General features: G+C 48.0%; 1 protein-coding gene across 1 annotated transcript; it reads right to left on the bottom strand.

Annotated features, from left to right (window-relative positions):
• Nucleotides 1-1,398: 1,398 nt before the first annotated feature.
• Nucleotides 1,399-13,658, bottom strand: CLDN2 (claudin 2). Its single transcript, XM_016426580.2, has 2 exons — nucleotides 13,565-13,658; nucleotides 1,399-4,092 (listed from the first exon to the last, which is right to left on the bottom strand). The coding sequence occupies exon 2, from the start codon at nucleotides 3,911-3,913 to the stop codon at nucleotides 3,218-3,220; it is 696 nt and encodes a 231-aa protein (XP_016282066.2). The 5' UTR covers nucleotides 3,914-4,092; nucleotides 13,565-13,658; the 3' UTR covers nucleotides 1,399-3,217.
• Between the last annotated feature and the right edge of the window lie 12,816 nt (nucleotides 13,659-26,474).

The raw sequence follows: 26,474 nt of genomic DNA on the forward strand, positions 1-26,474 counted from the left end.
CACCTACCTCCCAGAGCTGTTGTAAGGATCAATTGAGAGAATGTATGTAAAATTGCCTGAAATTTAAGTCTCAGTGAAGCCCAGAGATGAGAGGTCCTGGGTTCCAATCTGGCCTCAGACACTTCCTAGCTAGGTGACCCTAGGCAAGTCACAACTTCCTTTACCTAGCCTTTACCACTCTTCTGCCTTGAAAATGATACAGAGTATTGATTCTAAAGTAGAAGGTAAGGGGTTAAAAAAAGAAATGTAAGTCAGGAGGTCATAGACCTGGAATGGCCCTCAGAGGCCATCTAGGCTACCCTTCTCATTTTACAGAGGAAGAAACTGAGGTCTAGGGAAGGGAAAGGACTTGTGCATAATCACACAGAGGATCATGGAATCATGGATAAAGAAGAAATGGAAGGAATATCAGACTGAGTCCAACTGCTCTCATTTTACAGAAGAGGGAACTGAGGTCTAGGAGGGAAGTAAATTGCTCAAGATCACATGGGTAGCAAGCCAAGGTTAGTTTTGAACTAAGTTTTTCTTATTCTAGAATCAGTGATCTTTCCCACTTTATGATACTGCCATCTTAAGGTAGTAAATATAAATATATGTGTGTATATGTCTGTGTCTGTGTCTGTGCATATGTCTATGTCTGTGTTTGTGAATCTAGAGGACCAAACTTAGGGTCCCATAGCTATACCACCACCACCATCATCCCCATCCCTTAGTGGACAGAGAGTCACCCTTGGAGCCAGAAAGACTTGGGTTCCAGTTCCCCTTTGGTGATACTGGCTGTATGATTCTAGATCAGTCATTTATCTTCTCAGTACCTCGGGAAGCTCTGTAGGGCTACAAACTACCTTGCTGGAAGGGGTTTTGGTTGGTTGGTTTCCTGAGAGTTCCCAATCACTGTGAAATCACCATATCAATGTCAGCTATTGCTATTATGTACCAGTCTCCCCAAGAAGAGTCCAAAGAGCAGGCAGGATATGTGTGGGTCTTGTTCTCTCAAAGGGAAAAAGAAATATGGAGATGTCTTCCCAAGAGAACCAGGCAGTTCAGTGGGTCCCCTACAATCACCACAACTCCCTCCCCTGCCTGTCTTCCAATCGCCTTGCCCACCCCTCCTTCCCACCTCAGGGACAAAGAGCTAATTCTCAAGCTGAGGACTCAAGGTAGACATGATCCTAAAGCCTATGGCCCCATGAGCCCTTCCAAGGCCTCAGTGGGATTAATCTGATCCAAGAGGAGCCCGTAACCAGCTCCCTTTTGGGCCTTTTCTGTACCCTGATGTGCTGAGGCCTAGGGCCCATCTCCTCCCATCATGGAAGGCAGCTGGGTGCCCAACTAGCTTCTGCCAGAGAGCTAGACCTATCCTGCTTGGTAGCCATTCAATAATCAAGAAATCAATCATTTAGTCAAGGCAAAAGTACTTTATTGTATTCAGTAAGAGACAGCACTGGGCTCAGTGCCCTGGGAGAGGTGGAGTAGCTCAAGGCATGTTCATAGCTAGGAGGCACAATTTACACCCAGGGCAAGGTGATTAGACCCAGGGGCCCTATGGATGAGACACAGGTGTTGGTAGGGAATGAGGTGGAGAGGGATAGGATGCCATGAATTGGAGTGATGGAGGCCTTAGGCCTTACAGTATGGACAGGCAAAGAGTTGTGGGGCGAGAGGGGAGTCAGTCTCATATTGGCAAAGCGGAGCAGGTAGGCTGATGGGTGTGGGGGCTTTCCAAAGATGCGGCGCTCGGCTGGAACTGGAGCTTCTCATTGGGGAAGATCTGTCAAAGGCTGGATGCTGGTCCTGGGGGCCAACAGGGACCCTCCCTGCTTAGATATGGTGGGATTGGTGGGGGGTTATGGGTAGCTGGGGAGGACATTCCCAAGTCTCACTGGTCTGTGGTCCCCAGAGTAGGTGACCACTGGGTCTCTAATATAATCAACAATTCTCTTTCAGTGAGGCTCATCTACTGGGGCTTTTGTTGATGCCATCGAGGGACTGGGGGCTCAGGGCTCACTGAGATGGGCTGGGAAGAAAAAGTAGGTAATGGCTTCCTGCAGCCAAAGGACAGTCTGCCCTCTGCCAGCTCTTTTCACTTCTTGATCCATGTGACGGGCTCTTTCAGAACTCTCCCTCCCTCCCTCTCTTTCTGTCTCTCTCTGTTTCTCTCCCTCTCTGTCTCTCCCTCCCCCCCTCTGCCTTCCTCTCTGTCTCTTCTCTCTGTCTCTTTCTCTCTGTCTGTCTGTCTGTCTCTCTGTTTCTTTCTCTCTGTCTCTTTCTCTCTCTCTGTCTCTGTTTCTCTCTCTGTCTCTTTCTCTCTGTCTGTCTATCTGTCTGTCTGTCTGTCTGTCTGTCTCTCTCTCTCTGTCTCTTTCTCGCTCCGTCTCTCTCTGTCTGTCTGTCTGTCTCTCACACACACACACACAAACACACACCTTCTTGTCTCATTATTTTTATTTTTTGCATTTTCCTAGTTATCGGGAAGTGTACTATAATGCTAGGGTATTTGTCAGGTTCCCCCCCCCCCCCATCCCAGTATTCCCCAAGTCAAAGAACATCTCTGGAAAAACCGGTTTCCTTTTCTTTCTTCCCCTTGGAGGGCTCCCAGATGCTTCCCCACTGCCCTGGGAGCAACCTAGAATGGGCACCCTCTAGAGGCAGAGGCCTCCTGGCTTCTACACTGAAACTAATGGAAGAGTTGGAAGGCTTCTCAGTAGACCTTGGTCAATGGTTTGGAGCCCCTCCCAGCCAGAATCCCCTTGGGAGTTGGGCCCTCTTGCCCCTTTGCTTCTCTCAGTGGAAATAAAGTGGTTCTGGGTCCAATGGTTGACCAATGAGGTCATCCCCTTGGAAGGATCTTGGGGAATGGGGTTCGAGTGATGACACTCTGAGGTCCACTGAGCTTAGAGAGCCTTGGTGAGGCCAGGGGCCTGGGGTGGTTTCCTAGATGTATAAGGCAGCTGGATCTGGGACTGTGGGCTGGGAACCAAAGGCCAAGCTAGAGGTGGGAGGGTGATAGTGGGTGAGGAAAGGTTGGGGGGCTAAAAGTGGGACTGTGGGAATGTCAGCTACCCATAGTTGGACCCATGGGGACTGCCTCCACCCCTGGTGTCAGTCTTATCTTCAGCTTTGCCTTCTGACTTGATCAGATGGAAAGTCTCTCCCGGTGTCTGTGGGGAGCCGCCGACTGGGTCTCGAACCCTGGCCCACCCTCCCAATCCACTCCTTACACATACCCCGTCAGGCTGTAGGAGTTGAACTCACTTTTGCCTTTTATGGTCTGGCCTGGCCGAGGGGAAGCCCTGGTGGTTAAGGGCTGGGCCTGATAGCCCCCATAGTAGGCAGAGTGGCCTTCCCCCCGGGCTGGGCAAGAGAAGCACAGGATGGTGCCAGCCACCATGGAGAAGAGGGAAGAGATGATGCCAAGGTAGAGGGCCTCTCCGATCTCGAACTTCATGCTGTCAGGCACCAGTGGCGAGTGGAAGTCCCGGAGGATCCCATGGAGGTTCCAGACGACAGGGATGAAACCTAGGAGGCCTCCCAGGAGGAATAAGACACCACCCACCACGGCCACCCTGTCTTTGGCCGGGGAGTCCTTGCAGAAGACAGTGCACCTCATGCCCACCACCGAGATGATGCAGGCCAGAGAGGAGATGGCACTAGAAGCCACCATCATGCCCTGAGCAGCCTGGATGTCTGTAGGCAGCCCCAACAGAGTGCTGTAGATATCACACTGAGTGATGCCAGTGCTCTGGGTGGCACACTCCATCCAGAGGCCCTTGGAGAAGCCGACGGCCGTGACGATGCTGGCCCCGACATAGGAGCCTGTTCTCCAGCTGGGGAGGAGCATGGCTACCAGGGTGCCCACCAGCCCCATGAGGCCCAGGACATACCCCAGCAGCTGGAGGCCCAGAGATGCCATGACTGTGGTGGCCCTGAAGTGACAGCTCAGCAGCCCTGTGGCCCTGACGTTGGTGGCTCTGGTTCTCTGGGCCCCTGGCTCCTAGCCACTCATTGCAGAGCTCCTCTGGAAGGCAGGGCTGTCTCTGTTCCCTCTTCAGGAGTGTCTGAGGGTGGCTCAGTGCTGGCTGGAGAAGCCACCTAGAAGACAAAAAAAAACCACATCAACCAGATTAAATATTGACCAGAAGCTTATGAGAAACCAGAAAATGCTGGGCGCCTTTTGACCTTTGTTATCTTTAGAAATAACACACGCAAAAACTTCCCGACTAACTTTGAAAATCGAGCCAAAATGTCATCGCCTCCTGCGTAGGCCTGAGCCCCAGGGTGGCAGCCAGACAAAGGCAGGGGGAGGGGCAGCTTTGGGGTATCTGGGGGGCAGAGATGCACTGCAGTAGACAACCACCCAACTCTCCTTGTCTCCCCAGCTGCCAGGATGACCCCCCTCATACCAGACCACAGGAGTTCACTTGAGCCAACTGGCATGGGCTACCCAGAGGAGGGCTGGTGGGCCCCCTCCCTGGGACTGCAGAGGCTCAGAGGGCACAAGCTGCAGGCTAGAGGGTTTACTTTGAGCCCTGGGGGCACAGTTCCCTACACTCTCTACTCAGGGCCCCCAGGAGGGCCAGGCATCTGAATAGGCCTCCTCTGAGGAGCAATTGGCCCAGGCCACTGGCCAGCCTCTTGGAACCCATGAGAAGGCCCCTCCAGGGCTCAAGAGCCACCTTTTCTTGACTTGCCTCTTAGAGTTTAGCATGGGAAGGAGTCCTATGGGAGGAGCCACTAGACTGGCATGGGATCTTTGACCATTTCAGGGGCCATCTTGTCCCAAACTTTCATTTTACAGTTGAGGAAACTGAGGCCCAAGAAGAGGAAGTTTTTTATTCAAGGATGAGCAGCTAGGTGGCACAGTGGATAGAGTGCCAGTCCTGGATTCAGGAAGACCCAAGTTCAAATCTGGCCTCAGATATTTACTAACTGTGTGACCTTGGGCAATTTGCTTTGCCCTGTTTGCCTCAGTTTCCTCCTCTATACAATGAGCTGGAGAAGGAACTGGCAAAGCACTCCAGGAACTCTGCCAAAAAATAACCCAAATGGGGTCACAAAGAATCAGATCCAACTGAAAACCAAAGAAAGATGCAAGAGGGTGGTGTGGACAAGGAAGCAGTGGGTTTGGACTCAGAGGCCCTGGGTTTGGGTAATAGCCCTGCCTGTTATTGCTGGCCGCAGAGGAATGGGCTGCTTTGGGGGAAGGTAGGTTCTGGCTCTCAAGGTCTTTGGGTAGCATCCATTGTATGGCGGCTGCTCGTTGGGTAAGTGATAGAACAGAGGATTCCTTTGGGGTATTGTTGAACCAGATGAGCACTGAGCTCCCGTCCAACTCTCAGATTCTGTCATTTTCTCTGAAAAGGAGGCGGCTTCGATGAGAGGCCCCCTTCTGGCCCCTTCCAAGTTCTTGTCCTAGGGGGACTGAAGAGGGAGGCAGGTGTGTGGCTCAGGGAAGGAGCTCGGGAAGCCTTTCCTCTTCTTTATCTCCTGCACCCCGTCCTCACACAGAGGACTACGGTGGCCTTAGTCCTTACCATGGCATCCCATTCAGGCCTGACCCTTCAGACAGGCCTCCACTCTCTCTGGCATCATCCCTCTCAGTCTCCCTTGGTCTAGGAGTGTCTCAGGGCCTACAAGCATGGCCAGGTCCCTTTCTGGATCCTTCCATCCTCCCTCCCTTCCTCTATCTCTTCTGTCCTTAGTGGCTAGACTCGTTGAGAAAGCTCTCTATGATGGGTGCCTCCACTTTTCTCCTTTCTCTCTTGAGCTCCTTACAGTCTGGCTCCCGACCTCAGCATTCCACCAAGACTGATGGCGCACTCTTCATTCTTCCGAATGGCCTTTTAAGCCCGAGATCCAGTGGCTTTTTCGCAGCCCTCATTCTCCTTGACGCTGTTGACCACCATCTCCTCCGGGATACTTCCTCCTCCCTTCTAAGGTTTTGGGCCACTCTTCTCTAGTCACTCCCTCCCTCCCTATTGGAGGTGCCTTCTGTTTCCTTTGCTGGATCGTCCCTCAGATCAAGGCCCTGAAGTCTCCGTGCTGAGCTCTCTTCACTCGGTGGCCTCGTGGCTCCCGTGGCTCCCTCAAATCTCTTGAGCGTGCCCTAACTTCTCTGCTGCCTTCCGCTCTCTCATCTCCAATTGCCTTCCGGACATCTCCAGCTGGATGCCCAACTCAGCCCCTTCACAACTGGACTCAGTGGCTCTTCTCCAAAACCCTCCTTCCACTCGGACCTTCTCTGTTACTGTAAAGCACTAGACTGGCTCCCAAGCCATGCGGGGCTCCTCACTCTCTCCCAAATCCTGTGGATTTCACCCTGGCCGCCTCTCCAACATGTCTCCTCACCTCCCCCTGGATTATCACAATGGCTGGCTGTGGGTCTGCCTGCCCCATCTCCTCCCTCCCCGCCCCCCAGCCCCCACCTCCAGTCTATCCCCTATTCAGCCAGTACCCAAGCAATTGGAAGCAATTTTCCTCAAGTGTGGGCCCAATCCCATCACCGCCCCCCCGGCCCCCAATAAACTCAGTGGCTCCTATCGCCTCCACAATCAAATGCAAAATCTTTGATTATTCAAAGCTCTTCATTATCTAGGCTTCTTACACTCTAGTCCCCATGTACTCTTCGGTTCAGTGGCATTGGCCTCCTGGCTAGCCTGCCCAATGAGATATTTGGCTCTTGTCCCCCCCCCCCCAGCCCCCAGGCATCTTCTCTGGCCACCCCCAAGCCTGGAATGTTCTGATTACTGACCTCCCTGGCTTCCTTTAAGTCCCACCTCAAACTCCAGCTTTCAGAAGAAGCCTGTCCCAACTCCTTTTTCTTTTCTAAACCTTTTACCACTTGTCCTGGAAGTGATACTAATTATCCACTCCAAGGCAGAAGAGTAGTAAGGGCCAGACAATGGAGGTGAAGTGACTTGTCCAGGGTCACCCAGCTGGGAAGTGCCTGAGGCCAGATTGGAACCCAGGACCTGTGGTCTCCAGACTGGATCCCTATCCAATGAGCTACCTCCTTGCTCCCTTAACCCCTCTTAATTCCAGTGCCTTGCCTCTGTTCATTAGTTCCTATTTGTCCTGTCTATAGCTTGCTCATACATGTTTGCTTGCTTGTTGTCTCTCCTACTAGAGTATAAGCTCCTTGAAGGTAGGGACTGTCTTTTGCTTCTTTCCTATATCTCCAATGCCTAATCTATGTCTGGCACATAGGAGGCACTTATAGAGTTCCCGACTAGTGCCTATGTCTCTAATCTAAATGCCTGGCACACAGTAGGTGCTTATGGACTGACTAGTGCCTATATCTCTAGTTCCTAATCTAATGCCTGGAACACAGTAGGTGCTTACTGACTGACTAGTGCCTATATCTCCAATGCTTAATCTATGTCTGGCACATAGGAGGCGCTTATAGACTTCCTGACTAGTGCCTATGTCTCTAATGCCTGGTACACAGTAGGTGCTTACGGACTGACTAGTGCCTATATCTCCAATGCCTAATCTATGTCTGGCACATAGGAGGCGCTTATAGACTTCCTGACTAGTGCCTATGTCTCTAATGCCTGGTACACAGTAGGTGCTTACGGACTGACTAGTGCCTATATCTCCAATGCCTAATCTATGTCTGGCACATAGGAGGCGCTTATAGACTTCCTGACTAGTGCCTATGTCTCTAATGCCTGGTACACAGTAGGTGCTTACGGACTGACTAGTGCCTATATCTCCAATGCTTAATCTAATGCCTGGCACATAGGAGGCGCTTATAGACTTCCTGACTAGTGCCTATGTCTCTAATGCCTGGTACACAGTAGGTGCTTACGGACTGACTAGTGCCTATATCTCCAATGCTTAATCTATGTCTGGCACATAGGAGGCGCTTATAGACTTCCTGACTAGTGCCTATGTCTCTAATGCCTGGTACACAGTAGGTGCTTACGGACTGACTAGTGCCTATATCTCCAGTGCCTAATCTAATGCCTGGCACATAGGAGGCACTTAAAGACTGACTGACTAGTGCCTATGTCTCTAATGCCTGGTACACAGTAGGTGCTTACGGACTGACTAGTGCCTATATCTCCAGTGCCTAATCTAATGCCTGGCACATAGGAGGCACTTAAAGACTGACTGACTAGTGCCTATGTCTCTAATGCCTGGTACACAGTAGGTGCTTACGGACTGACTAGTGCCTATATCTCCAGTGCCTAATCTAATGCCTGGCACATAGGAGGCACTTAAAGACTGACTGACTAGTGCCTATGTCTCTAATGCCTGGTACACAGTAGGTGCTTACGGACTGACTAGTGCCTATATCTCCAGTGCCTAATCTAATGCCTGGCACATAGGAGGCACTTAAAGACTGACTGACTAGTGCCTATGTCTCTAATGCCTGGTACACAGTAGGTGCTTACGGACTGACTAGTGCCTATATCTCCAGTGCCTAATCTAATGCCTGGCACATAGGAGGCACTTAAAGACTGACTGACTAGTGCCTATGTCTCTAATGCCTGGTACACAGTAGGTGCTTATGGACTGACTAGTGGCCCAAATGGATTTCACATCTCCTTTGCATAAGAATCGGGGGCAGGGAATTCAGTCCCTTGTGGGATAGTGCAAGGAATTCTAGACTGGGAGTTAGGAGATTGGGAGTCCCTTAGACTAGTTGCCCTGAGGACCAAATAAGATCCTAGCTCAAGACCTACGTGAATGTATAGAGAAACCAGTGGATTCCAATAAATAAAGCAAAAAGCAAAACAAAAACACACACAAAAGATATTCCCACAGAGACCTTTTCTGGTCAACCAATCCATGTATTAAGCATCAACTGTGTGCCTGGAGATCCAAAGGCCAAAGCTTGGGCCCAAAATAGGGTGTCCCCAAAGTCTTAAAAGTGCCCGAAGACTTGGGGGACTCTTGACATTCCTCGCTCCAGAATGCATAGGAAATGCAGCTTTGATGGAGAAAGTCTTCATGAATGATATGAAACTTGAGCTAAGTCTTGAAGCAAGGAAGGGATTAGTGGGTTCTAAGCTTGGGGCAGGGGGTAAAGACACGCAAGGGGCGAATTAGACCCTCTTGGGGGAGGAAGAGCAAGAAGGCCAGTTTGGCTGGACTGTGGAGTCGACAGAGGAAAAGTTGGAAAAGTAAACAGAGGCAGGTGAAAAAAGGAGCCCTAACCCTAGTGAGCCAAGCCTTGGTGGAGGTTCAGTTGAGAATGCCAAACAGAGGAGTAAGCACTTTGTTATGGCGATGGCTCATTGCCCTGGTGCAGGGGGGGAGGGAGGGAAGATGGGTGACTTCTTTTTTTCACAGTGGGGAGGCAGAGGCCCCAGGCTAGGAACAAGGGGTCTGCTTGGAAGGTACACAGAAGGCCCATCTGGGCTGATTCAGTCAGATGTTGTCGCCCCACCGCCCATCCCAGCCTCCTGAGGCCTCCCGCGTTGGTCACGCCATTAGTGGAGGGGAGCAGGGCCAGGCAAGAGGGGTAGCTTCTTTCTTAATCTTTTTTAGGGGAGGGATTCCAGGAGATCAGGAGAGTAAGAGGCCTCCAGCCTTCTCTGGAATGAACTCCACCCCAGTGTGCCTCAGCTCCTGCCAGGGCTGTAATCCCTCCCCACCCCTTGGGCTCCAGGTGCACTGAGAACTGAAAAGTGGGTTCCTTTTATGGGGGAGGGAGGCTTTTCAGCCAGGGGTGGCCACTCACTGGACTGGGGCCAACCAAGGACTCCTGGGTAATAGCTGTTAGACTATCTGGGAGAAAACTGCTAGGGCCTCAGGCGACTGGGAGTGATGAGGCTACCTCAGGGGGTTGGAAATGAGGAGACACTGTTTCTTCTCTTCTGGGGCCCTCGGGTTCTGAGGGCAGGGGCCCTTGGGAGGAAGACCATGTCTCATAGGCTCCTACATCTAGAGCTGAAAGGGCCCTCAGATACTACTCTAGTCCAACCCCCTCAGTTTACAGAGGGGGAAACTGAGGCCCAGGGAGGGGAAGGGAATTGACCTCTCTTTAGTCTCAGTCTTCTCCAGAAAATGGGAATCATATTTGACCTCTGCTCTAGGACCATGGTGAAGAAAGTACTTTCAAGCTCAGGAACTGAGTTATTACTCCAAGGAAAGAGAGATTGGGCCTGGCCAAGGTCAATGAGGGAGGAAACACTAAAGAATAGAGAACCTTTCAACTAGTAGAGACCTTGAAGAGAGGGTTCTAGGCCTCATCGAGCCCAATGAGGAGATTGGCAGGGACAAGTGTAGGGAGGTGGGTGACGTGGCCTTGGAGAATAGTCAATGGTCCATTTTTTCCAAAACCCTTACATTTCATCTTAGACTCCATACTGTGTATGGAGTCTAAGGCAGAAGAGCAGTAAGGGCTAGGCCATGGGAGCTAAGTGACTTGCCCAGGGTCACACAGTGAGGAAATATCCGAGTGGTCCAATTTGAAGACAATAACTGACTTTCAAGAAGTCCAAAACTTGTCTTCAAAGCCCTGGACTTTAATGGTTCTTTCCCAGCTTCTTAAGGGGTTGCCTTGGTCTCTCCTTTAGAGAAGAAAGCCCAAGTAAACTAATTCCCAGGAAGGTGCTAACGACTTTGAATGTTTGACCTCCCTACACTGCAGGAGGTGCCTGGGTCGCTTATGGTTAATGACTTCAGCAGGAGGAGGGAGGAAGAAGGGAACAGAGAGGAAGGAGAATTCTGGCAGTGGGTGGCCTGCCCCATCTGGGGAGTTAGAGTGGACCTTCCCCCAATACCCACTCTTCCAATCACATGGACTGATCAGTTCCCAGGGTCTCCTTCAAGTCTTGGAAAACCAGAGATTCCAGTGATGGATGAGGTTCTTGGGCCCCAGCTCCAATGTCTTTGTTGGTCATCTTTGACTCTTCCTTCTTTTCTAAGCCTTACGTCCAATCGTTTGCCAAGTCTTATTGATTTTCTCCCATCTTCCCTCATCAGACCCTCTCAGCGTCTCAGAACTTCCAGTTAGGAGACTCGGAATCAAATCCTCCCTCAGACATTTAGTAGCTGTAAGACCCTGGGCAAGTCACTTAGCCTCTCTACATCTCAGTTTTCTCTTCCGTAAAATTTAAGGATTGGATCTGACTACTACCCTAGTTCAGGCCTTCATCTCCTTGGGCTCCTAGTAGCTTCCGAAATTGGTCTCTCTCCCTTTTCTAGATTGCAATTCTGGCCATGTCACTCCTGTACTCAATAACATACAATGGCTCCCTAATTCTATCCAGTATCAAATATAAAGTCCAGCATTGGGCAGAACTTCAAAGGCCTTTAAGCCTGGGTTCCAATCTACCTTTCTAGGTTTACTGCCTATATTACTTCCCTCCCACAGTCAAACTGGACTTTTGGTTGTCCATCACACATGACATGTCATCCCCCATCTGTGTGCCTTTGCCTCATTCTTGAACACACTCCTTCCTCTTTCTTAGAATCTCTAGTCTTCTTCAAGGTTTAGCTCCAGCACCATGAAACATAAAATAACATGAGGCTTTGCTGATTTCCCCCTACCTTTGCAAGTACCTGTGTGTGCACACCCACCCACCCACAACCACAACCACACAGAAAGGCATCTTGGTTATACCAAGGAGAGAGAGTAGTTGGAGTTTGGATAATCAGGGTTTGAATCCTACACTTCCTGTTTATGTGACCTAGATCCAGTCCCCTCTTCTCCCTGAGCCTCAGTTTCCCCATCTGTAAAATTAGGGAGTTGGACTCAGTGCCCTCTAAGGTCCTTCTTAGCTTTAATTCTCTGGTCCAATGATCCTATTTCATCATTGCAGGAAAGTCTCAGGCAGGGAAGTCCCTCTCTCCATGCAGATCACATACAACCTGCTCTGGAAGTCACACATAGCCTTTAAGAGATACCTGGGGTGCTAAAAGTTGACTCCTATTTTCTCAGGGTCGCCCAGTCTCTATGGGGCAGACTCAGAACTTGAATTCAGGACTTCCCGACTCTACTGCCCCTTCTCTCATGCCTCACGACATTTACCTAAACATTGTGTGTATTTTGCAAATTATTATTTGTGTGAATGTTGTCCCCCCTCCCCCCAATGCTCAAAGCTCAACTCCTTGAGGAGGATAGAGACCATTTCATTGGTGTCTGTGTCCCGATTGACTAGTGCAGTGCTGCTCACATAGGAGGAGCTGAGGAAATCGATATTCTTTGATTTATTGACATAGGATGTAATGGAGTCCCAGAGAGGACATAAGACTTACCCAAGGTCACAAAGCAAGTTAATGGTGGAGCTGGGAGGAGATCTCAGGTCTCCTGAGCCCAAGCCAGTGCTTTTTCACTCAGCTGTGCTGAATTCACAGCATCCTCTTCCCTCCCCAGGTCCACTCCATCTCTCCTTAGTGCAAACACATCACCTAAGGCATTTGGGCAGCCTCTTCTTTGCGGGATTGCCTTCTGTTCAGTCATTAACAACTTGGGCAGCATCAGCTCTCCCCAGGAGTTATCTGAGCTTCGGTGACTCAGAGCTGGAAGGGTGACCCCAAGAGATCAGCTGCTCCAAAGCCTCCTCTTGCAAGGAAGAAGCAGAAAACCAAGAGTGGAAAGGCAGCTGCCTACACTGGACCAGGACTCCCTAGGCCCAACTTTTTGGCTTCGAAAGCCCAGGCACTGAACTGGCTCCCTGAGGGACATTTAAGGCCCAGAGCACCCCGAGGCTCCTCTCTGGATCTCCTGGTAAAGTCAATACTCCCAGACTGGAGTCACCAGATTTCCCCCATGCTCTCAAGGAAAGGACAAGGGCAAGGGGGAGGGAGAATGGGAGGAAGAAAAGGAAGATAAGGGAAGTAGAAATCTTCTCTGAATGGGAATGGGAAAGAAGGGAGGAAGAAAGGAAGGATAGAAGGAAGGGAAGAAAGGAGGGAAAGAGAGGAAAGAAAGGAGGAAGGGGAGGAGTCATACAAAGAAGGTCTACTAGGAAGGAAAGAAGAAAGGCAGGAAGGGAGAGAGGGAAAGAAGGAGGGAGGGAGGTAGGAAGGAAGGAAGAAAGGAAGGAAGGAGGGAGGGAAGGAAGGTAGAGAGACAGAGAGAGGGAGAAGAAGAGAGAGGAAGGGGAAGGAGGGAGAGAGAGAGGGAAGGAGAGGAAGAAGGGAGGAAAAGAAAGGAGCAAGGAAGGGGAGAAGGAGCCAGGCAAAGAAGGCCTACTAGGAAGGAAAGAAGAAAGGCAGGAAGGGGGGAGGGAGGGAAGGGAAGGGAGAGAGGAAGGAAGGTAAGGAAGGAGGAGAGAGAGAAAGAGGAAAAGGGAGACAGAGGGGGAGAGGGAGAGAGGGGAGGAAGAAGGGAGGGAAAGAGAGGAAAGAAAGGAGAAAGGAAAGGGGAGAAGGAGCCAGGCAAAGAAGATCTACTAGGAAGGAAAGAAGGAAGGCAAGAAGGGAGGGAGGGAGGAATGAAGAAAAGAAGGAAGGAAGAAAGGAAGGAAAGTTGGGAGGGAGGAAGGAAGGAAGGAAGGAAGGAGGGAAAGAAGAAAGGAAGGGAGGAAGGAAGGAAAGAAGCAAGGGTCTGCTCAGAAGGCAAGGGCAAGGGCCCAGGACAACTTAGTGTTCTGGGTGTACTTACTGAGCTGGGCCTTTGTGGGTTCCAGTGGGCCAGGACAGCCTCCCCAAGTTCCCAAGGTCCCAGGAGAGGTGCGCACTCTTGTTTCTTGGGCTTTCTGCTAACCAGAGGAGGGGTCAAGAGCTGGGATGTGGGATTTCCAAAGGTTAGCCACAGCTTTGCAAATCCATCTGCTAATCTTCCCGCTTGGTCAGAGACTTGTTCCACTTCAGAATTAAAGTCCAGGAGGCCGGGCCAGGTTGGGGCATTTAGCCAGCTTTCCCAGACAATAAGGTTTGGGGGGGGGTTAGTTGATTAGGAAAGTTCCAGTGGGGCCTTTGGGTGGCCCCTTCCATGAGCAGAGGAGGGAGGTGGAGAGGCAGGGCCATGGAGGCTCCACTGGGAATGTTCTCACTTTGGAGACCCTGAGAGGCCAAGGGAGGCCCGAGTTCTGGCCAGAGATGGGGTGTCTGCTCTGGTGCCCATTAGGAACCAAAGTCTTCCCAAGAAGGAGCTGGAGAAAACAAGGCAGGAGCCTGCCAAGAGTAGGGCCACAGAGGGCCCAGGGCCCCCATCCTTTAGCTTTCTATCCTTGGAGGCGATGTGTAGGATGGCAAGCGCACTGGCTCCAGCGAATGGGCCTTTATTAAGTAGCTATCATGTGCCTACTGGGCTAAGTCCAGAGGATACAGATAGAAGCAAAAAAGCAAATCCGTCCTGCCTTCAAGGAGCTTACATTCTAACGGGGGAAGACAACACATGAAAGGAGCTGAGAAGGAGGAGACATGGTGGTGAAACCGGAGAAGGAAGTTTGAGTAGCCTAGGTCCATCCCCTAAATGGAGCCCCTTCTCCCTCTAGGAACTCATTAATAGCAAAGTGGATAGAATCCTGGACCTGGAATCAGGAAGATCTGAATTCAAATCCAGACTCAGACACTTACCAGTTGTGCAATCCTGGGCAAGTCACTTAACTTTTGTCGGCCTCATTTTCTTCAACTACAAAATGGGGATAATAGCACCTACCTCCCAGGGTTGTTGTGAGGATCAAGTGAAAAATCTATAAAGCACTTAGCACAGTGCCTGGCACATAGTAGGTGTTTAAGAAATACTTTTGTTGGGGACAGCTGGGTAGCTCAGTGGATTGAGAGCCAGGCCTAGAGATGGGAGGTCCTGGGTTCCAATCTGGTCTCAGATACTTCCCAGCTGGGTGACCCTGGGCAGGTCATTTCACCCCCATTGCCCAGCCCTTACCACTCCTCTGCTTTGGAACCAATACAGAGTATTGACTTTAAGATGGAAGGTGAGGGTTTGAAGAAACATTTTAAAGGAAAGATTTTTGTTGCCTCCTTTTCTCCTTTCCTTCAGTTTCTTGTAAAAGGAAGGGGCTAGACAAGAAAACTTCAGAGGTTCCCCCCAGCTCCAGGGTCTTTGGGTGACCACGGGCAATGTGCAAGTCACTTCCCAATCCTGAGCCTCAGTTTCTTCCTCTGTCAAATGAAGGCATTGGATTAGAGAACCTCTGTGGTCCCTTTTGCCTCTAGATGAATGAATGAATTCGGAAGTATTTATTCAGCCCCTACTATGTGCCAGGCACCGTGGGACCCACCACCTAGCCCTACAGAGCTTCTAGCCTAACAGTAGGAGATGCCACTTACAAGGGAGTCAGGGCTGGGGATGGCCATTGGGGTCTGGAAGTCATTCCATAAACAACGCTCCTGGGATTGGACTACTGTGTCCAGAGTCAGAGGTAGAAGGGTTTGGCCAGGAGGAGGCTTGAGGGGGTGGATTACAGATTTCCATGGTTGGATGACAGCCAAAGCATGGCCTTTAACCAGCTACATCGATAGTGATATAATACACATATCTATGACTAGAGTAGGGCCCCCATATCCCGAGGGATTCCTTCCAAGACCCACTATGGATGGCTGAAACCATAAATAAGCAAACACCTGCTCACCCCCATATAGAGGTTCTCTCTCCTTGCTCTGGTCTCAGCACTGCAGCCTCCCTCTCCCTCCATAAAAACTACAGACAAGGAAACTGAGGCAAACGGGGTTCAGTGATTTGCCTGGGGTCACACAGCTAGTAAGTGCCGGATTTGATTTGTGCTGATTTGAACTCAAATCTCCCTGACTCCAGGTCTAGCGCCCTAACCACTGTACCACCTAGCTGCCCCAAGTTAATACTCATTCCCTAGCAGGGCAGCTCAGCCCTAGTATTTAAGGGCCTTCATAGGTATCAAGTAGACTCTGAGGATGGCAACTGATAAACAGTTCCTTCTAAGGTGCTCCTGTGACATCTGGGCCAAAGGACTTGAGTTGGAATCATAGCTATTAATAAGAGCTTTCCCATTCCTGGGCTTCCATTTCCCTACTCTGTCAAAGGAGACAAGATGGTCCTTCTGTGTTCAGAAAAAAGTCATAGGCAAGGTCAAAGATTTAGAGTTGAAGGCATTTGGAAGGTCATCAAGACCTTCATTTTACAGAAGAGGACACTGAGGTGCAGAGAAGTGAGGAAATTGCCCAGGGTCAAACAGTTAGTAAGCATCTGGGGTGGGATTTGAACTCGGGTCTCCCTGACTCTTAAGTCCAACTTGAATGGGCCCTTTCAATAGCCTGAGTGAGTTCGGATCATCTCCTTGGGTCCAATGGGGCAATGCTCTAGAGTTAGCCTCTTTGAGAGAGTGGAGTCCATCAGCAGGTGGTGAGGAATTGGCTAATGCAGTCAGCTGAGAGGAATCTCTGGGCCTGGTGTTATTCAGGATTAATGGAGATGGGAGAGATCTGGGCCTATTGCCAGCTTCTACTGAACTCTTTGACCTCCAGGGAGTCATTTCCTTTCCCTCCCTGAGCTTCAATGCATTTATCAGCCCTGCCCACCTACTTGCTGAGCTATTGGGAAGCTTAAGTGAGATAAGGGACCTGAAAAGAGCTTTGACAACTAGAAAGGAATGAGAGGTGTTAACAGTAGTAGCAGCCTCCACATTGCCAGAATGCATCATCACCCCTCTTTGACCCTGTGCACTTTAGACGAGGAAAAAGGCAGAATCCTAGCGGGAAATACCAGGGCGGATGAGGGCATTGCGTTGGCAGGATGTGGTTACCAAGGCTGGCAATTCTTCAAGGTCTGGACTTTATCCTGCGGGTCGGCATCATCAGATCCTGGTGGTAGAAGGCCAAGGCTTCCCGGCTTTGCTTCTGGATGGTCCCATCACCCAGGAACTTCCCAACTGGGGCTTCCTCAACATGGGGATCGGGGGTGGAGAAGAGGAGAACAAACAGACCCCTCTTGTGACCTCCTTAGAATACCTCGATGAGCCTGAGAAAATGGAAAGCCAGGAAGTGGGGAAGATCTCAGTGAAGATTGTCCAGTGCCCAAAGACAATTGCTATGGCATCTTCTGCACTGTGTTCTGCACCCCCCCCCCCCAATTCTCTTAACTGGTCCCAGCGGTATAATTTGCAGCTATCCCTCTGCCCCATTCCCACAGGTCCCCCAGCTTCCGAAAAATACTAGCTCCAAGTCATCTCTTGTCTTCACCTCTCAATTCGATGTGTTCCTATAGGATACGGAAGATTTCCATCATGGTGGATGAACCCCCCAAGGTGAACGTATAGGAGTACCTGGACTCAAGTACCAGATGGGAAGAAATGGCTAGGTTGAAATCAGCATCACACCCATTTTAATGAGATTCGAGATCCTTTGGGGTCTGAATGTTTGCAATATCGGAGGTGTCTAGGGTGTGAAGCGTGCGGAAAGAACGAGGATGACTCTACCCAAGGGTACTTGTGGGTTGGTTCAAATTACTCCAATTTGGAGGGGATGTAACTAGACTATTTCAACGTTCATATTTCTGAATGAATCCCATGGGAGAAAGGGAAGTTAGACTTCTGAATGGGCCCTAGTATTAGGAAATGGCCATCAAAGAACTTCCTGGTTGGCTGAGCGTTAGCCAGGATTAGAAAAATGGGCCCATGAACTTGAGTCAGAGAGTCACGTGGATAAATCTCCAATTGAATTTGTGTGTACTGGGATTGGAGAAACTTTATTCTTGGTGAGGTTGGCAGCTACTCTGGCCCAGGGGGAATGGAGATGGCCAGGCTAATCTGGATTGGGTATATTTCTCTGGACTTTTCATGGGTGTGATATTTCGGAATTTGTAGATTCTCTTTTTCCTTGTTAATATGCTCTAGAAAACTTACTCTCGTGGTCTGTAGTGTGTGAAGACAAGGGAAAAGAGAAGTGGGTGTTTGGAAAGGGTTCCTTGAGATATAACAGTGGCATAGGAGGGGGAGAAGAAAGAAGTAAGAGAACGGGATGAAGTGTGTAGTAGTGTGGAACACTACTACAGAAGCCTAGTGCTGATTTCTGCCTTTTGTTTTTAGTTCAATATTCAAATAGATTTGTGCTCATGTCAATTTGGGAGTTCCTTCCAATGATTCCTTTTGTCGGGGAATTTTTTTTGGTCTTAAAATTTTTTATTTAATTTTATTTAATAAATCATGTTCTTTCCCTATCCTCCCTCCCATAGCTAGTGAGCAGTTCCACTGGGTTTTACATGTGTCATTGACTAAGACCTATTTCCATATTATTGATTTTTTTGGGAAAATTTTATTTAATTAGTCAATTTCAAATTTTTTCCTTGGTTACAAGAATCATGTTCTTTCCCTCCCCTCCCCCCCCACATAGCCGACATGAGATTTCACTGGGTTTTACATGTGTCCTTGATTGAAACCTATTTCCATGTTGTTGATGTTTGCACTAGGATGATCATTTAGAGTCTACATCCCCAGCCATATCCCCCTCAACCCATGTGATCAAGCAGGTGTTTTTCTTCTGTGTTTCTGCTCCCACGGTTCTTTCTCTGGATGTGGATAGCATCTTTCTCATAAGTCCCTCAGAATTGTCCTGGGTCATTGCATTGCCACTAATGGAGAAGTCCATGATATTCGATTGTGCCACAGTGTATCAGTCTCTGTGTATAATGTTCTCCTGGTTCTGCTCCTTTCACTCTGCATCAATTCCTGGAGGTTGTTCCAGTTCACATGGAATTTTGAGGAATTATTTTTAGAAATTAAAAGTATTTTTAAAAATATTATATCAGTATGTATAACTTGGCAGAATTGTTTGTCAAATCTGGGAGAGGGAGGGAGACAACAAGAATCATGTAACCATGGAAAAAAATGGAAAAATTAGATTAAATTAAAGCATATTATATCAGGATTTGATGGAGGGGAAAAAACATAACATGGGATGAACTCTCTAGCTTTCAGATAAGGACTGGGGCCAGCAGCGGTATAGTTATATTACCCAGATCAGAAACTTAAAAGCTCAAACAAGGAGGTCATTGATCACACTTTGCTCTAGATCGGTCTCCTAAGGACACACTAAAAGTCTGCAGGTCACCAGCCTGCCGTTGAGATCCTTGAGGAACATAGCACTCAATGCTTCAAGAAAGCAGCAGAAGGAATCCAGAGAATACAAATCCGTACCAGTCAAAAGTCCAGGCATTTCTTCCAAGTATACAGAGTTTATTCCTAACACAAAGTCTCAATTTGGGAAATGAGATTGGTACGATGAGTACAAAAGGAGACTCTCACAATAGAATTATTATGGTTCCAAGGATGCCCAAGACACAAACCCAGAAGAAGAGAGAACTCCCAAATATCTACAAGCAAATCCTCAGAGAAAAGTACAGCTTGGGAACAAGGTAAACAAGAAATCCTAGAAGAAATGAGATAAGAGTTGAAAAAGATATTCTAGATGAAATGAGAGCACTAGAGGAAAGAATTGGGAAATAGATGAGAATTTTGGGGGAAACAATTAATAGTTTAGTAGAGGTACAAAACCTTACTCAAGTAAAGGACTCCTTGAAAATGGAGTTAACTCCTGGGACAACAAACAATATGAAAACAAAGTCAAAAGACTGAAAAATTGAAGAAGACATAATGCATCTCATATCAAAAACAACCAATCAAGAAAACAGATCAAGGAGACAATTTCAGAAACCATAACCATTAAAAGGAACCTGGATAGTGTATTTCAAGAAATCATGAAAGAACACTACATAATTCCATAGGAAACAAAGAGAAAGTGAAAATAGGAAGAATTTGCCAATTTCCTCCTGAAAGAAACTCCAAAATGAAAGCCCCTAGGACCATCATAACCAAAATCCTCACCTCCCATATAAAAAAAGAATATACTGTAAGCAGTCAGAAAAAGTAAGTGTTCAAATACTAAGGAGCCACAGTTAGGATCACACTATATTTAGCAGCTATAACTTTAAAGGAACAAAGAGTTTGGAATACAGTTTTCCAAGAGACAAAATATATATCAGATGAGTCAAAAGGACAGACTCAGAGAGTCTACAGAATTTTTCTGGCTGCCTAAATGGGTGAGGCTTTCATATAAGGCTACAAAAGCTAAAATATTCCTTTTTAACAAGAGGAAGGTTTATTAGGCTCAGCACCCTAAAATATAGTAATAGTGAGCCCAAAGAAGTTGAATAGCTGAAGATAAACAGATGGTAATAGAAAGCAGCTCAGCAAATATGAGATAAGATGTGAAAACACTGTAAAGATTCTGTTCTCATCAGGGAGGAATAAGTTGTTGTGTGGTATAGTAGAAAATACAGTCTTTGGAGTTAGGAGACCTGGGTTCAAATCTTGCCTCTGTATATTACCAGTGAAACCTGGGGCAATTCATATCCCCTCTGGACCTCAGTATCTCTGTCAAAGGAGGACATTGGAATAGATGGCTTTCAAAACCTCTTCCATCTCTTAATCTGTGGTCTATGAGATGAGATACAATGACATTGTCAGAGGATATTGGTGGTGGCTCTGGAGCATTAGAAGCTTACGTTGCCCTGGTCACACAACTTCCTTAGGGTGTACTCATTCATATGTATTCCCTGTTCACATATATCTTCTGAATGTGTGCTCTCGTATTAAATGATGTGGTAACCTGTGGAAGAGTATATACCTATGGGAATACTGGGCTCTTTTTCATTTGCTACTCTTTTTGCTTTGGACTAGTGCACCTTTTCTGGTTGGCTTAGTTAAAATAAGCATACCAGTAGGGGCTCACGAGTTGTGGTTTTGCATAATATTAATTCATAGAGTACCTCCAGCCTGCAGTAGTTTTCTAAGGGCCTATAAAGAGAAGTGTACCCATTTCTCAGCCTTGCAAAAAGGGATCACATGCTAAAGAATCACAGAAAGACAAGAATATTAAAATCATCCTTTTCAGCCCATAATGCAATAACAACTATAGCAAAACAGGAATGGAGGACATAGATTTTAAAACAGAATGACCGGATTTTAGATAAGGAGAAATGGATCTGTAATGGCCTTAGTTGGACTGACTCTAATACTCCTGACAAGGAATTTTTCCTACAAGATACCCATCAAGTGATCATTCTGATGACTTGCAGTAAAGTACACTCTAGGACAGCTTGTACCCAGGCATCTTTACAGTGTAGTCAAGGTGCTAGCAGATGACTGCCAAAGGAACAGGGTATGCCTGTACATAGAGAGTGCTGGCCTCAGAACCAGGAAGACGTGGTTCATGGTGATGTTCTATTGGTAAAGGGAGTTTTCTCACCGGGCCTTCCCCAAAACCAGTGAAATCTCTGGTCTGATTAAATTTTTATTGGTGGGGAGTTGAGGTGGTTCAGTGGATAAAGAGCCAGGCCCAGAGATGGGAGGTCTTGGGTTCAAATCTGACCTCAGACACTTCACTTCCTAGCTGTATGACCCTGGGAAAGTCACATAACTCCAATCACCTAGCCCATATTGCTCTTCTGCCTTGGAACTGATACACAGTATTGAGGAAGTTTTTTTTTTATTGGCATATCTTGCTCTTAACACTATTTCTGTTAGGAAGATTTCCCTGACACTAAGCCTAAAGTTGCCTTGACTTCAACCATAAGACAATCTCCCTGAGCCTTCTCTTTTCCTGAGTCTTAAACAACACCCCCATCAACCTTGATCCCATCCTCATACCGCATGAACTCAGGGCTCTTCAGTTTGGCTGCTTTCACCACTCAGGATGTTTTCTAGCTCATTATTCGATCAATGTTGGTGCTAAAATATGGAGCCGGTAATAAGATTAAAACTGATAACAACAAGGACTGCTAGCAGTTCTGTAGCCTGTTAAGGTCCATTGTGTAGAAGGACCACAACCCAGCAGACCAGATGAGTCTGAGCAAGGGAGGGGGAGCGTACAGAGGACTCGGCCATCCCCTCCTTCATTCCAGTGGATGTGCTTCTCTCTCCAGGCATCCCGACTCTTTGGACTGCCAGGTTACCAAGCTCACACGCCATGAAACCCCTCCCAGGTCTTCTGGAGATGCACGTAGATGTCCATGGCTCCCTTATCTTGTATTCATAAAGGTGATTTGGGGGAGGCAAAGTGTAAAACTTTACAGTTATATCTACTGAATTGAATCTTTTTCTGCTCAGCCCAACTTTCTGTTGAGTTCCTTTTGGATCCTGACTCCATCGTCCAATACCTAAGGCCCCCTCCCTGCCGTTCCGTGCTGCATTGCCCCCCCCCCACTCCGGCTTTGTGTCATCTGCAAGTTTGGCATGATACTGGGGGTAGATATGCTTCATCTGGAGAATCTGATTGACTAGATGTAGTCCCAGAGAGAGGAGACTTTGTTACGCACTTGGGATTATACTTCCCCATGGAGGCTGTGAATATTGCCAATTAGCACCTCCCTGGGAGGACGGAGCCTGGACTCTTGACAACTGCTTCCATATGTCTTGGATGAATGAAAAGTCTTCCAGTCTGGGGAGGATTTGATTTGTCTTAGGCTCTTGAGGACTCGAGCCCCTCTGTTGTACTGAGCCAGTAAAACCGTGTTAGGGATGGCTTGGAGGCAGGAGTGCCTGGGCTAGGCCAGTCACTGGGAGTGCACAAGGAACCATGGCCCCAGATTTAGAGGAGCAGAAAGAGACTAGGCAACAAGACAGACAGAGGAGCAAACCTGGACTTATGCTTAACTGTTACGCATCCAGTGGGAAGAGGGAGTTGCTTTTCAAGCACTCTCGATTTTATTTTCTTTAAACAATACTCCTACCTTCTCTCTTGGAATTGATACTAAAAGTATGGGTTCCAAGGCAGAAGAGCAATAAGGGCTAAGCAATGGGGGTTAAGGGACTTGACCAGGGTCACACAGCTAGGAAGTATCTGAGGCCAGATTGGAACCCAGGACCTCCAGTCTCTAGACCCAGCTCTCTCTCACTCCATTGTGTTACCTGACTGCCTCTTAAGAGAAGCTCGAATCTTTAGGCTAGAGAACTGTATAGGTCCCTGGGGGGTCACCAAAAAAGGCAGTAGAATTCTACTAATTGCTAATGGGCTCTCATGAGCCTCTTGTGTTGTTTCTGCATTTTCTGGAGAGGCAAAATAAAGGCTGTCCTATGTGTGAAATGCATTGTTACCTTGAGTGCTTACGTTGGAACTGGAGACGCTTTCATCTATATATCAGCAGATTCTTAGACAAGATCAGTACATTTCAGGGTTCCCAGAAGAATCTCTGGGTCAGGGCAAAACATGCCAAAAAGATATGATTTGGGAGCCAACCCCCAAGACTGAGATGGTAGGCGTAAGCCAGGAACTTGAGGTGCTTTTCCATGCGGTGTTGCTGAACATGTTAACCAGTCCCGGGCCAAATAATGCTCTGTCTTGACTAGCGCCCAACTTCCAGGCTGACATGAATGAAGATAGGATTAACTCTCCCCTTGATTCTGATCATTCACCCAGTTCCAAATTCCCTTAAATGTACTATTGTCTCCAGGGTCACCAAACTGGAACAAGGATTCCTGGGGGCTCCATATTGACTTAGAAAACTACATACTCACATTATTTCTAGTCTTCTGTGATTTTATTTCTTCCCTTAAATATTTCTCAGCACCATTTTACTTGGCTCTCACTGCCCTTGGGAATGGTGTGGGTCACGTGCCTGCTGTACCTTTGATCTGGCCCACACTTTTGCATCTTGTTCACCAGGATAACCCGAAAGGTGTTGTCAACTCTAGGTAAACCACACATGGAGAGCTCTAAGGTCTTGGATCTGGGAAGATGAGCTCACCTCCTCTCTGATGGTCCTGATGGATGGACTCGTCCATCTCTGGGACAATGTTAGCTTTGGAGCAAAGAGGATTATCATCCAGTTCGGTGGCTGAATGACTTCCTGGGCTCAGTGGGGAGCTGAATGTTTATAGATCTTTTGAAGGTCAGGGTAACACCTGCTTAAGCCTTACAAATAGTGTGATTGGTCCATTTGTTGACACAGCTCTTCCTGTGAATATCCTTATCAGCCCAATGCCAATCAACCAGCTGAGTGAGCTCCCAGAGTGGGGCCCTGGCCAATAAGTGAGGGTGAGGCCCGGTGGGGGGGGGAGAGAGGGGAATGGGCTGATAGAACTTCCCTATTGACCAAGCCAAGTATTTGAATGTTACAAGCACAGCATCAATTGAATGAAGGTGAAGGATTAGCATTGAACATGTTTCAAGGAAGGCGGCATAACTTTGCGAACAGAGCAATGGACCTGGAGTCAGGAAGTATGCAAAGTCAGCCATAGACACTCTTGTGTCAATCTATGTGACTGCAGGCACATCCTTTAACCAAACATGTACTGGTACATGTTTAACAACCGGCTTCCCAGGGGTGGTGAATGTACCCTGGACATGCTTTTAAGTCGGAGCTACATTACTGACATTTTCTCAATCACTTTCTTATGTCTGGATAACCAACCAAACAACAAATCAAACCCTGATTTGTAGTGTTGGCCAATTTCTGATCATTTAATAATCAGGTTTGGCTCCAGACAATTTGAATTAGCTTCAGCACACTCCTGCATTTTACCTCTCTGAGACTTAGTTTCCCCATCTTATAAAATGAAGGGGTTTTTGTTGTCTAGTCATTTTCAGTCACATATGACTCTTGGTGACCCCATTTGGAGATTCCTTGGCAGAGTTCCTGGAGTGGCTTGCCATTTTCTCCTCCAGTTCATTTTACAGATAAGAAAACAGGCAAACAGGGCAAAATGACTTGCCCAGGGTCCTCCAGCTCATTTTATAGATGAGGTAACTGAGGCCAACAGGGTAAAGTGACTTGCCCGGGGTCCCACAATTGGCAAGTGTCTGAGGTTGGGTTTGAACTCGGGTCTTCCTGACTTCAGGTCTAGCACTGAGCCGTTTGGCTCCCCTAAATGAAGAGGTTATGGTCGTTCTCTGCCCTCGAAGATCCCTTCTAGCTTTAAATCAATTTTCCCAGCCCTGTCCAAAGATTTAAAAGACTCTTTGACTTTTATGGGCTCAGGTACAAGTTCTTTCAGTTCCCTTTATTTATGTAAATAAAACCTGTTCTTTGAAAATCAACTAAAATCTAGATAAACTTTATCTCCAAACATTGGCCTCATCTCCAAGTCTTGTTCCCTACTCGGAAAAAGGAAATGGGGTTAGTCTGGCATGACTTCTTCTCCATGAAGCCAGCCTGGCCCTTTGTAATCACCGCTCACCTTTCTAGATTTTTCCTAGCAATTCTTTTAATAATAAATCCCAGAATTTTTGCCAGGAATTTTGCCAGGCTCACTGGTACTCTTCCCCCTTCTTAGAAAAACAAGATCTACCCTTCTCCTGCCCTGTGAAACATCCCCCCTCTCCCTGTATCCCTCAACGCTCATTCCTGACAGCTCAGCAAGAAACAGCTGCCTATTTTTCAGGATGCTGAGATGGAGGTAATTCATTTGGGCCTCAGGACTTGAACTCGCCATGGGCAGATGATCTCTTTATCTCCATTCTGTTCTCCTTAGTAGGTACTTCTCCTCTGTCCTTTTAGGTCCAGAGATCATTCTTCTTGGCTGAGAAACCAGAAGCAAAACAATTTGGATAGCTCTGCCTTCTTTCTGTTGGCATCTACTGAAAGATAGCATGATGCAGGGGAGAGAATACTGGCTTTAGAATCAGGGGAGCCATCTTTGGATCCTAGCTCGGATTCTTTCCTATAGATCCCTTCTCTTCTCTGGGCCTCAATTTCCCCTTCTGTAAAATGAGAGGGTTGAACTGGATGACCTCTCAGCACTAGCTCTAGGAGGCAAGATCATACTCTCATCTGCCCAAGGCAATAGTCTTATCCCTTCTCTGATCCTTCTCTTCTCTGATATGGCCAAAACTGAAACCCAAACTCCCATCTCTCTCGTTGTCCTTAGCTTTCTGTCCTGCCTCGGTTCCTCTTTATTGCCATTTTTATAAGACAGTGCCATGCTCATATTCCTCCTTACCTGCCCTGGTTTCCTACTTCAGTATAGTGCTTTTGCAAGTCGAGTTTCTTCTACGTTCACCTAGGTCTCTTTATGGAGGTTTGCCTTTTCCTCTTCACTGAAATCGTTTTTCTTTGGAACATTAGAAGTTTGGGCCTGAGAGAGCCTTCCATCTCTCCCAGTTTGACTCTTCCTGTAGATCTGCAGTTCACTGGAAGCCAGCAATCCTTTCTTGGCACTCTTAGAAAACTCTTCTCTCCAGATCCAGGGTCTACGGTGTGTTCTGACCGACTTTCTTCCCTTCCATTGCAAGTTGTAAGCTGCTGTGGCCACTTTCTGTCCCTTGTTCCCTCCGAGCTGTCTTTTCCTTGATCTGAGAATTGCCTCTCAACAACTCAATCCTACATTTGCCTCCGTGGGCCAGGCCGTCTCCTTAGTGCTTGATGCCCACTCTCTGACCGTGTGGTAAAGCCATTTGGAACCGTGCCTATCCTGTCCCTACACGGCCTGAGAGATAGGCATGGCCCAGTTCATCCCTCTTCCAGAGTTCTCAGGCACCCTTAAGGGGAGAGAGTCGGTCTGCCATTCACTTAAGCCCCCTTCCCACTTTAAAGGGTCTGTTTAACCATTTGCCAATCCAATTAGTTTTTACAAGAGAATCTT

Source organism: Monodelphis domestica, chromosome X (genome assembly GCF_027887165.1).
Source record: "Monodelphis domestica isolate mMonDom1 chromosome X, mMonDom1.pri, whole genome shotgun sequence".
Lineage (NCBI taxonomy): Eukaryota > Metazoa > Chordata > Mammalia > Didelphimorphia > Didelphidae > Monodelphis > Monodelphis domestica.

Excerpts from the sequence above, each read along its gene's own strand:
- CLDN2 (XM_016426580.2), bottom strand. The coding sequence starts at position 3,913 with ATGGCATCTCTGGGCCTCCAGCTGCTGGGGTATGTCCTGGGCCTCATG.